The 12,799-nt window shown below is 45.1% G+C and overlaps 1 protein-coding gene across 2 annotated transcripts in view; it reads right to left on the reverse strand.

Moving 5' to 3' along the window:
- Dgkh (diacylglycerol kinase eta) overlaps positions 1-12,799 on the reverse strand; it is a 171,870-nt gene that overhangs the window by 82,477 nt on the left and 76,594 nt on the right. For both annotated transcript variants that reach the window (XM_051160864.1, XM_051160863.1), the window contains exons 3-4: positions 5,693-5,803; positions 3,718-3,798 (exon numbers count right to left, since the gene is read on the reverse strand). In XM_051160864.1, coding sequence (XP_051016821.1) covers positions 3,718-3,798; positions 5,693-5,803 — 192 coding nt within the window. The remainder of the gene's footprint in view (positions 1-3,717; positions 3,799-5,692; positions 5,804-12,799) is intronic.

The following is a 12,799-nucleotide window of genomic DNA, read 5'->3' on the forward strand; positions in this document are numbered from 1 at the left end:
TAGAAAACTATACAATACCCATGATGGTTTAGACAATGGAAAAAAACTAAACAACTACTAAGGCCCAGGCTAGAAAGGAAGAGGTGGTAAAGGAGACTGTGTAGGACACGGCCCCCAGTGTATACAGGTCTTAAACCACGCCCACCACCCCTGCTCTACTGTCTTGGTGTCCGTGAGGGGGACTCACAGACACTGGATACAGAAGTGACTGTGAGCTGCTTCAGGGGTAGGCTAGCAGCTACCCTCACTCCGGAAGCCAACTTCAAAGAGTCAAGCAGTCATTTTGAAGCAAAGTGTAAGTTTTCCATTTTCCATCAACTATTTATAGATGGTCCATGTACCTCCATTTCTTGTCAATACATTGCCTTAGGGACTTCGGGAAGAGCAGGATTTGGCCACTGCTAGTCTCTAGCTGCAAGCCCATCACACTGCACCATTAACCTCTGACATGAACCAGCCAAAATAGCGGTGTCAGTGCAGACAAGATGACCGAGGAAGGCAGGACATCTAAATATTTAAGCAGGAGGATTGGCAATCACCACTTGAAAACATGCCTTTTGCTCCATTTTATGCTGTGGAAAGTTCTACCAAGTTTCTGCTAGAGGACAACGCTAAGCAATCTAACTTTTCAAAAGCCTCTCCGTCGCTAGTAAGGAACAGTTGGCTGATGAAACGTCCAAGGCCCTGTGTCTTCTCATGCTGACCGAAACTTTGATCTTGTGTTTCAAAACCAGCAAACACGAGTGAGTAAGGTTCTCTGAAGGACCAGGAGAGACACAGTCCCTGTCGTCAGCGAGCTCATGATAAACACACCGACTTACCTCTGCATAGGGTAGCCTAGGGCAAGTTGTGTTTACTACGGAAGTGAGCAGTGCAGCTGGAGAGCGAGGAACAGGTGATGATGTGCATAAGTGATCTGCATAATCTCTCCAAACCCAGGCTCCTGTGTTTCCTGTGCCTGTGTTTAAAGGCCCAGGCCTCACCCTCACCTGAAAGTATGCTAACCCTTACACTGTCCACTTTGGGACTCGCCTTCAGATTACCTCTAACTCCCTTTGGTGTATAAATAAATACATGCATGCACACCTACATACATATATACATGCAAGCAGGCATACATACATACACATCCTACCTACACACATCCTTCACGCACTCCCAGAGGAAGGCAAATGGCTCAGCCTAGCCCACCCTCACTTGGCAGACTTGAATAATAAGCAAACATTCCAATCTTGAAGTAAATATGGAAGATTTACATGTGCAAATAGATATAGACAGAAATCTCTATTTCTGAAGTTCTCTGCCTATCATAAATGCCGGTGATACAGTGGGAAGTCAATTTATAGTTTGTAAATGAAAGGAGCAGAAGAATTGGAGAAGTGGTAGGATTTCAACGGCCACAGGTAGAAAGGCAACACCACACAGCAGTCACAGGAAGGGCACACATCAGGCAGCTGGTGAAGAGGGGTTAAGGAAGGCATATTCCTCAGGTTTACTGGCACCTGCTCAGATAACAGCAAAGCTGCCTGTGCCTGCTAGCGTTTTATTCTCAAACACTGAGTGTAGAGAAGAGGAGCTGCTCTGAACTGCTGACACTTCAAGCGGCCAGCATTACCTTTACCCCTCTGCCCCAAGGCCTTGAAAACCACCACTCTTCTCAGTCCACCTGCTTGCTCTCTAGTAATTGAAAGACTATTCTATAAGCACAGATTGTATAGGCATTACTCAAACCAGGCTTTAGTGAACGTAATTTTCAGGTCCCGGATGGTTTCCATGCTGCCTCTCCACAGAAGCTATTCCAAGCCTTCCCGAGCTCCCACTCACAGCCACACAGCCTTGTCTTCGGTTTTACTGAGAAAACGGTACTGTCTGGGCTTGAAAAGCACATGCTTGCTGCCCAGTCCTGCCTCAGGCTCGGCTCAGTGCTCACGCCGTGGCCCGGTTTTTACATCCACCAGCTCACTCAGCAACCTTGCCCCATCTAATAGCTCCTTCCGTTCTTCATATAAACACACTCAAGGTCCAATTTTAAAGCAAAGTGAAAAGCAACAAAGCCACAAGGCTCTCATCACCCAAACACTCCCTGGCTGTATCTGGGCTCCTGGCAGCCAAGCCTCAGGAAAAAGCCTGCTATCTCACTCCAAATTAACAGCACAGCCTAATGCACACCACCCCGCCCTGAAAACCACTCGCGGCCACGTGACCACACTAGCCCCCAAGTTCACAAATTCACGTCACCTCTCAGTTCCTCCCGGACCTGCCCTCTCCACAGCACCTGACATTTAGCAACTTCCATCTTGAAACTCTGATGCTGGGTTCTTATGACATCACCGCCGAGGGGTTCTACTTCTTCACTTAAGAACGCTCTCGCCCCGTCTTCTGGTCAAACCTTACATTTTAACATTTTCCCAGGATTCTATTCTTGGCTTTCCTCTTCTCAAACTAAACTCTCCCTAGGGAGAAGGAGCAGCAAAGCACTGTTTACACTATGAACTATCCCACATGCCCATAAATCAATAAGACTAACTCTGAATCCATTCGCTTCCTCTCTGCACTCATCTTCTGCCCAGAGCTCACCTCGACCATGGTCCTGTTTGCTTACCTGGCTGTCTCCTGTGGTCTGTGCACCTAAGGGACAGACACCAGACACTTAGTGTCAGTAGCGGCGACTCCTTGGTGTGAGGGCTGGAAGTGCAAGTGGGTGTGACTTAGCAGAAGCATGCATCACAGGGGAGCTAAGGAGTATGTCACTGCACGAGGAGCTGCAGGAGCTCCCCGAACTATGGAAAAATCTAGAGGGAGATTTACATATGCAAATGCATATATCCATTTTTAATTTCTGCTTATCATAAATACTGGTGATATAAAGGGAAGTCAACTTATATTTTGATTTCGTAAGTGAAAGAAGCAGAATGGGAAAAATGGTAGGGTTTCAACAGCTACAGGGAGAAAGAAATCAGGGGAACAGGCAAGCTGAGGCACAGTCGCCTGCACTGGTGGGTGTAGAAGGCTAACAGAACACTGAGAGAGGTCATATATGATTTTATGGCTGAGAGATGGAATTTACAGGCGATGGCAAACAAGCTAGTCCCTTTAACTAACGCAATTTTTCATTAGAGAAGAGGCTGGAACAGAAGAGCCCTCCTCAAGCATTCCCTGATGACTTCCCTAAGTGAGGAGAAATGAAAACCTGAACTACAGCAACTGCCTGTAACACCAAGTGGAGTGAAAATAAGAGGAGAAAATACTTTTTAAGATGGTAGATAAATAACAATGCTTTTAAACATTTCAGAACAATAGAATTAAATGAAAGATTAACTTAAAGGAAGTAAAAACTTTAAAAACACAAAAAGTAAAAAGAAAAACAATCCTTGTTTGTTTGTTAGAAACACAGTCTCACGGTGTAGCCCAGGATGCCCTGAAACTCATGGGAATCCTCCTGCCTCAGCCTCCCACGTACTAGGATTATAGGTATGAGCTACTGAGTGTTATATGAATATTTTAAATATACATCTTTAAAACTATATATATATGAAAAATATTTAAACCCAAGTTTACTGAACTAATAGCCAATCACAGATTTAATGTTAGAACGTAAAGCATTTCTCAGAATTGATTGTGTCAATAAGGACTGAACCAGACACCTGCATATGCTGAGGAAAAGCCAGCACCACCCCCACCCCGAGGCCTGGAACAGAGAACTGAGCATAACCATACCGTGAAGCTGTTGTTGGCGTTTTTTGTGCTTGCTTCAGCGACACTGGCATCTGAGAGGTCAACTTCATCAAATATCAAGGACTGTTGATGGACAAGAACACACACGTTATGCAGAAACCCAGCTCCAGGCTCTTATGTATGTTTTCACTATCAGCCCATGACTATAAGAATGATGACAAGAATTAGGAATCAAACATGAAAGTCAACTTAGGGACACTGCGCGATTTTGTCTCAAGAAGAACGACTGAAACCAGTTCCCATGGCTCCCTGGGAAGCAGCTTCCACACAGATGACCGGTGTCCTCAGCAAGCCTATCTATTACAGTTACAGAGAACCAACTGAGGAACACGCACATTCCCACACCCACTCCCAAACCCACACCCTAAAGCTTGTGGCCCACAGCTTTGTTGAGTGTAGACTGAGAACTAGCCCTGGCTCAGATCAAAGAGACTGACTGAATCCTTTGGACCTTACAGTCCTCATTTATCAAAATGCATCTAAATGAGATGGTGACTGTGCTCTGCAAACAGAAAACTGTGTTTCTTTCACACTCTTAAACATTATTTTAATCAAAATGTGTCAGTGGTGAAAACTCCCGAGAAATAAGATTTTTTTTAAAAGGAACAAATTAGCCATTAGTAAATATGAATAATTAAGTATCATCTTTCCTGCTTTCAGTGGGTTGGTCTTTGTCGACTTTTAAGCCAGTGGACTTCCAGCATAAGGGGAGCAACGGTTCACCATCAGGGCCGCAGAGAAACACGTCTCGCCTTTCTGACAACTTCCACTCTCCCAGATCTCCAGGGGGTTACGTTACATTTACTATAATTTTATTTAATTTACTTTAATTCAACTAGACTTGTTTCCCAACTGGAAGGGATATTACACATCTCCTCCAGGACATGAAAGAGACAAAGCTAAGGGCAGTGCAAGGCAGACTCTTAAACACGGACAACTGGATCAGAAGAAAACGCCATGGGAAGTCCCCAGCTGTTTCCTCAGCAGAAAACAAACCAGTCATCTCATACATGGGACCATCTCAGGGGCACTTAGCAGGATGCACAGCCAAAGTCTCAGGCAGTCAAGAACTCCGTGTTTCTACATGGAGATGTGCAAAGACAAGATGGAGCCGGAGCAGGGACAATGGGCAGCATCAGACTTTTAAATAAGATACCTTATTTTGTTATTACTTTAATGTAAGTAGTCAGTTACTCCTTCCACTACTGTTCCACAAACCAAGAATTAGGTTTGCTGGCTGGTTGGTTTTCAGCTTCTAATTACATCAGGGACATACATTTTAAAAAATGGAAATGGTTATTCCTCTGGCATCCTAATGCTTACTTTTCAGGCAACACTAAAATACAGTTTTAATAGGGATCTTCTTCCCAAACTACATTATTATTTCATTCAACTGTTGCAAAAAAATTATTTTGTCTCAATTTTATTACAACATGGCATTTACTCTAACTGCTACCATAATGAAGGGGGTATTTATACCCCGATTCTGAAAGCACTAGGCATGTATGGCCATAAGCTTTCTCTCAGCAGCACATGGTAGACACAGGCACACTTGGACTGAGTGTTAGTTGGGCTATGAACTTACATGTGACCCCAGGATGTAAACTCCTAACAGTTATAGCAACTCTCACTCTCTTACAGTCAAAAAGATTTAAAAGGGAAAGGGGGAAAAGCCCAAAGATTTTAATTTATTCTACGTTATTTATAACTTATTTTACTTAGAAGAAGAAAAGGGAACCAAAGTATATTAAACTAAGCCACCCATAAGATTGTCCCTGGAGAACAGAACTAACTCAATAGCTCCCCCTTGAGGTGGAGTACAAGGTGACCACATTTATAATAAATCCATTTGAGGACAGTTAAGCTATAACAGGTACAAGACAAATGCAGCTTGCACCACCGAAGCTTTGGGTCTAGTCATGACATAGAGTACTTAAGACCAGTCTTTGGAAGTTACCTTAGAGTCCTTTGCATAATAGAGTGTACGGCCTCGAAGTTTGAAGTATCTCTTTTTCCACCTTTGGAAAGAGCTGGTTTGCTTCAGCAGCTGCCCTTCTTTAATGCTGGTCTGGGACAAAACAGAAACATAATGACAAATGAGACCCCAAACCAAATTCCACCCAGAATCAGGAGCCCATACTCATTCGGGTTCTGAACAGCTGGCATACATCTCACAGATTATGAGAGAATTTTGTTAACACCGCACATCAAGAGAATGTACATAAAGTACCAGCAGGTAAAAAGTGAATTTCAGATGGTTCTCAATTTACAGGAAGAATTGGCTGCTGATAGCTTCTGGGAGACCAAGAGCCACTGTCTTCAGCTGTGTATCCACCAGTGAATGCACTGGGCTCCACTGGACAGTTCCAAACCCAAGGCCACACAGGCAGCCTGGGTTAAACTCAGAGGTCACAGGAAAAACAAAACAAAAAAAAACACAACGAATGTGAGGGGGCACAGTTAAGAAGGAGCTAAAGAAGTCAGACGTGAGAATAGTCAGAATTCATCAATGAAACGGTCAAAAAAACAAAAACCCAAATGTAATTAATTTAACAAAAAATCCCTAGACAGTATAAAAGGCATGTGCACACACATAAACATCTGCAACAGAGTGTCTTTCACAAGGCTTATATAGAGGTGCAGTGCCACGCACTGAGTATTGAAGCAAAGGGCCTCTGGAGCCCTAGCTTAAACACAGGTAACAGAGGGGTTAGATGGGCCTTTAACTTCTGCATACTCATCTATACAAAGGCTGGATTAGCAGGGTGCAACGGACAGCCTAGTATAGTAAACAACGGTCGCTTGTTAGATGCTAGTTATTGCAGCAAACACACATATGAAGCCCTAACACCTGGTCACCTAGGAAAGGGACCATCAGCAAGGCTAACTGGAAGTCAAGCAAGGGCTCCCCAACAGGAGGCCTTCATGGGGCACAAACAGCGTATTTGGGGGCATACAAAGGTGGAGAGGTTGGGATCTGAGCTATCCCTGAAAGCCCCCACACTGAAGGTTTGGCCACCCATGTGTCAGTGTTTGGAGGTAGAGGTCAGTCATGAGGGCATCGACTTCACTGAGCCATTCATCTACTCATAGTGAGCCATTAAGTGGTGGAAGAGTGGGGCTTACCTGGGAGACTTAGGTCATTCATGGAGGACAAGGCAAATGGAGACATTTTTGTCCCCAACCTCTCTCAACCTCTGCATCCCCACATCATGGTACCTTGAGATGAGCAGCTTGGCTCAGGCATGGGCTCCTTCCCACAATGCTCCACTTCACCACAAGCCACAAGTACTAGAGCCAAATGACCATGGACTGAAACTTCTAAAACTGTGAACCAAAGTAAAACCTTTCCTTCTTTCTATTGTTCTCCCCACTTATTCTGTCACAGCAACAGAAAGCAAGTTAACACAGGTTTAAGGCAGCGTAGACAGCCGGGGATGCTTCAGAGAGCGTTCTGTAACAAATGCATGGAAGTGTTCCCAATGGGATAGCAGATGTGTATGGATGAGGGAGGAGGGGCTCTGTGACTCTGGTCTGGACTCTGCTGAGTGCTTTATAGAATGTCGGTTCACTTCCACTGTCTCCAGAAAAATACTTGAACTTCTCTGACCCCACCTAGTATCTGACTCTCTCTCGGATCCCTCCATCCACATCACCCTTTGGCTGTTAATTGGAAAAGCATGGCTCCAGCCTGGGTACTGCCTACTGCCCTGTTCTTCCCTCCCAGAGTCATCTGGTTAACCCTTGCACTCCCTCCCAGTCTTTGGGCCGGCCAGGGGAGGATGTTCACTTGAGTCCTGATATGTGTATATATGTTGGTGCATGCACATGTGTGCACATGTATGTGCATGTGTGTAGAGACCAAATGATATTTGTGGGTATCACTGCTCGGACACCATCCACCCTCTTAAAAGATGGGGTTTCTCACCGACCTGGAGGGCATCACACAGACCAGCCGGGCTGACCACTCAGTCTCAGAGGTCCTGCTGTCCCTGCCTCTCCGCCTCTGCTATCACAAGACTGCATACGTCACTGGGTCCAGCTTCCTTCAAGCCTTGCTCTCAGGGAGACCCATCTCAACGACCACCTGGTTGGTACTGTTGTGTGTTCTTGTTCTCTGTCTCCCCACTGCAATCTTAGCCCACAAAATACTTTCCACAATGTAACTGACTTAGTTCACAATCTGTATTAAGATATAAAGCCCCAGGGTTTATTACATGCAATAAAAATTTGATGTAGTGAAATTTGGAAGAAAAAGAGAGGGATAAGAGGAAGGCAGACAGAGCATGTCTGTAAGACTGTCCTTAGGAGACACGTAACACTGTCTTCGAGAGCCACTGGGAAGGGGTCCAGGATGGAACTCACACTTACTCAGAATTCAATACAAAAATAATAATGCTATGGTGAGCTTCCAAGGCAAAACCGGGGGGAGAACCAAGTTCTAAATTGCCCCACTGGGCTGAACATAAGGGGGTCTTGGGTGCCAGGAATTACCTTGTACATGATACTGAGGCCTGGATCAAACCTTGTCTGATTTCAGAGTTTATCTGCAAGCTGTATAATGCCTTATATTATCAATAAGCTAGAAAATCTGAGAAAATTTCTTGTTTGGTAATCACATTAGTGTTTACTTTGATTGTCAGTCAAGAGGTTCACTTTGCAGCGTGCTCTGAGAATGCCCACCGGGAAAACACTGCAATTTAATGGTTAACAACGGGTCTAGAATCAGCCAGAGGCCAGGCTCTACCACACATTAACAGCAGGAAGCTTGGTCACTCCACTTCTTTATGGTCACACGTACTATACAAAAATAAGACCAGAACAACAATTTTATAAGGCTGTTGCTGCTTCTAAGTTCATGATACAATGACGCCTGGAGAACAATTAGCACAGTGTCTGGGCTACAGGAAATCTCAGTAAGTAGCACCAAGCAGGATGATGATGACAACGACGACGACGACGATTATGCTACTAAGTTCAGAGAGTGTTTTCCAGGTATGAATTCTAAGAGCTTCTTGGAAAAGTAAGTGTCCACCAGCCACTGTCAAGGCAAATAACAACTGGAGCAGCTGAGAGTCCGTATGTGCCAGCCACGAGGGGGAACCAGCCTTTTAAGGTAAGTGCAAACAGCTAGTGAAAGGTTTGAAGCAGGGAAGTAGCTTCTACTGGACGCGCTAGACAGCCACGGCGGGAAACTCATCTCAGGCAGCTAAGTGCAGAAAACAGGTCAGAAAGCGATGAAGCTGTGAGGAGAAGGGGAGGGCGAGAGCTCTGGAGAACCACCGCTCAAAGGCCCATTCTTCCATTTATATGAGGAGTGCAGTGGAAACACTAACACACCGCAGAGAACTGGTGAGATCCGTGACTCCCACTCAAGTCAGGGCCTCCCAGCAACAGCTCCTACCCACTCTCAGAAGCCAGCACACCAAGATCAGAGAAAGTGGGGACTGCACACTGGAGTTGCCAGCCTAACAGATCCAACCAGCCCACACTTTGGCACCTTCCTTGTGTTGTACAAGCAAGGTCGCTCATCTCAAAAGCTCCCCCAGGACCTGAATAAAATGTTATAAATTGTGAAGAGACTCTCACTTAAGGAGGCAGCATGGTGAGATGTAACACCTCACATGACACCTCACGGCACACATGCCTCCCATTCTCCCACCTGCCTCGTCAGTTGCCTTCCACCTCTTAGCTTTTCCCTTCAGTCAACTGAAAAGCATATGTAACTTCTGCTAAAAGCCTTAAATGCTGCTAAGAATTACCACCTCCAGTCAGGAACCTACTGTGGGAGAAAGGAGAGAAACCTTTCACGCTGTGCTTTCAAAGGTCTGACTAGGAGGAGTTGGAACAAAGGGTCACTCGTCATGAAACAGTCAGGCTTCCAGCTGACTGGGACCACTCCTCTTTGAGAGACTCCACAGTAGAAGCAGAATCCCAGGTCCTCGCCAAACACAGAAACCATCAACGAGGGCCCATGGTTGAAGTGACCCAGCCGCCTCTGTACCGCAGTCACACTGGGGCGTACCTTCAGTGGTGCCTCTATGACTGAGTCCTTGGGGTGGCCTACCTTGTGTCTGAATCCCAAGGACCCTGGTCATGGATCTCTCCAAAGCTGTCACAGGCACACCTTCCCACTGAGAGAACACAAGCTCTGCCTTCTCTTCTACTGAGTCCATGAGAGCAAAAGGCTGACGCAGCTGGGGAGACAGGCATAGGGGCATCCTTGGGGCTCACTGGCCAGCCCACCTCACTGAATCAGCAAGTTCCAGGTTCACCTCAAAAATCAAGATGGAGAGCAGCTGAGGAAGACGCCTAATGCTGGCCTCTGGCCTTCACACACCTGTGGGCGGGCAGACACACACGTGTACATGCACGCACGTACGCACGCACAGAACCTTTTTCACCGTGCTTTCTTTTCATCCCGGCTTATTTTAAACAGTAATTAGGAATGCGGAACCTTCTGGGCCATCAGCTGATTTTAGTTTGAGACTATGGAAGATCATGCTTATGCCTCAATAACTTAAAATAGAAGAACAACAGTTTTAACTTTATTCAATTTCGTGGCTTGGAGCTTCCGATGTGTGACTCATAAAAGGACCAAACCATAAAAAAGTTAGGAGGGAATGTGGAAAGAAAGATATTGGACACCATGGTAGTGTGGTGATTTGAATAAGACTGGCCCCCACAGGCCACCATATTTGAATGCTTAGTCATCAAGGAGTGGAACTATTGGAAAGGGATTAGGATTGGAAGGTGTGGCCTTGCTGAAGGAAATGTGTCTCTGGGGCTTTGATGTCCCAAAAGCCCATGCCACCCCCAGTGCTTCTGTGCTTGTGCAGCAGGCTGTAGCTCTCAGCGACTTCTCCAGCCCCATGTCTGTGTGACACTATGCTCTCTGCCACAATCAAGATGGACTCAGCCTCTGGAACTGTAAGTCAGCACTAATTAAATGCTTTCTTCTCTAAGTGTTGCTGTGGTCAGTGGTGTCTCTTCACAGCCCTAGAACAGTGACCAAGACATGTGGGAGCATTGATGCCTACAGTTATGAAAGCTCCAGGGGGTGATTTTAGAGTCAGTTAGTCTTTAAAACAAACAAACAAACAAACAAGCAACTCAATGGGAAGCATGAAGCGTGGCCTAGGGCTGAGTCGCTTTTCAGTGACCACGTGCTCTGCCTCACTGTCTACCCAGTCAGAGGGCATCCTCAAAGCTAGCCGACATGTGTGTTTTCTCCTTTGATCATGACAGGAGTTATAGTTCTGCCTTGATTTAAAAGCAAAATGTACAAAAACAAATGTTTTATGGCTTATCTAGAAATACCATGAAAAGGATTGTTGTCACTTTGGTGAAGAAAATCAATTTCATATAGCTTACTACAATGTAAATAAAATGTGAATTTAAAAAGTACTCTTATATCTGAAAGGCATAGGAAGTATTAATATACGAAAACAAAAAAGATTACATCGTGGAGAGAGAGAAGAGAGTTACGGGTGGGGATCCTACACTACTGCCCAACTACTTCTTATGGACCAATACCCAGGTTCCAATGAACAACAAATGCAGCAGCCACACAGATGGCTCTGATTAAACATAGGTCACACAACAAAACTTAAAAGGCAGAAACAAGACCAGGAGGGAGAAGGGAGCATTGGTAGGAGTGGGAGGAAGACATGAAAGAATGAGGAAGAGAGGGGAACCAGAATGCATATAGACATGTATAAAACTGCCAAATAACTAAATAAAGCTCATATTGCTAAGGCAATGCTACTATACTAAACACCACTAGAATGTATATTTATAAGAGCTGAGGTGGTAAATTTTATGTTCTGTGACTTTTAGTAAAATAAAAATTAAAATAAAACGCAGCTAATAGTCCAAAAAGCCCTTGCAGTAACATTGCCCTTAGCAAAATATTCTTTAAAGGGGGCAGTGTCAGCGTCTTATTTGACAACTGCTAATAGGAGAGAGAACAAAACTACACTGAGGGTCAAAGGCCACCTCTCTCTCCAATCCAAGCCAAACACTCACCATATGGGCCTAGCTTAGAGCTGGCCTTTCAGACCAGACAGGGCCACTGTGGAGCATGTATGAAAGCAGGCCTCAGCCAGGATAGGTAGTTGTTTCTTTCACATGCAAACTATTTACATTTCACCCTAAACTGTTTTTACAGCATGCACAACAGCCACGCCCCTCTGCATCAGTCTCATTTGGAGACACTTTGGGGAGACAGGCAGGTCAATCCTTTGGTTACTACCAAGGGAGGTAGAAGCAAGGAAACTAGCGGATTAGCACCCTGCTGAAGCACCTCAAGTCACTTGGGGTAGACTCCTAGAACCCTCCAGTGTAGATAGTGTTAAGACACTGTAGAAATCTAACATCTCAAGAATAAATCATTGGGAAATGCAAATTACATCAGTACACGTCCTGGGATTTTTTTTTTAAGTTCTGTTTAAGATAATGAAGAGTTAAACAAAATACATAATTGAAAGTTTTTTTTAAAGATAAAGAAGTTAAAAACGGATCTGTTTCGCTTATACAAGCACTATTTCAAGAAGACACAAATAACCTCCTTCACCCTCCCCATGGTTATTAATATAATTTTCTAAAACCAAACGCTGAACATCTTATGCCTTTGCTGCGTGCACTCCCAAACCCACACGCCCACAGGCACCGGGAAGGCGGGGCTGTGATGTTCTCCGGCCTCTCACCTGTAACTTCCAGGGTCCTTTGATTTCAAATCTTCTGCCTATCTACTTCTGTCTTGAAACCTACAGATCTCCCCTCTGATGTGGCACCACGGCCTGGTGAGGATGCAATCACCTCCCCCCCCCTTTGTCCCTATAGTTCACCCTTATGCTATTTGTGACGCATACTGTTAGCTCTTACTCTCCAGGGTGCTGGCACCCTTATGAAGCTGACTTTACTGAAGAGAAGACATCAGTGATCTCACTCAGAGCTAGGCCTTGCACATGCCGCAATCCTAGCCCGCCAAGCAGAAGGGTCTAACGATGCAATGGTGGCACACCTATTGCAGGGTGACTAAACACATTTTGATTGGACTTTA

This window comes from Acomys russatus, chromosome 18 (genome assembly GCF_903995435.1).
Source record: "Acomys russatus chromosome 18, mAcoRus1.1, whole genome shotgun sequence".
Classification (NCBI taxonomy): Eukaryota; Metazoa; Chordata; class Mammalia; order Rodentia; family Muridae; genus Acomys; species Acomys russatus.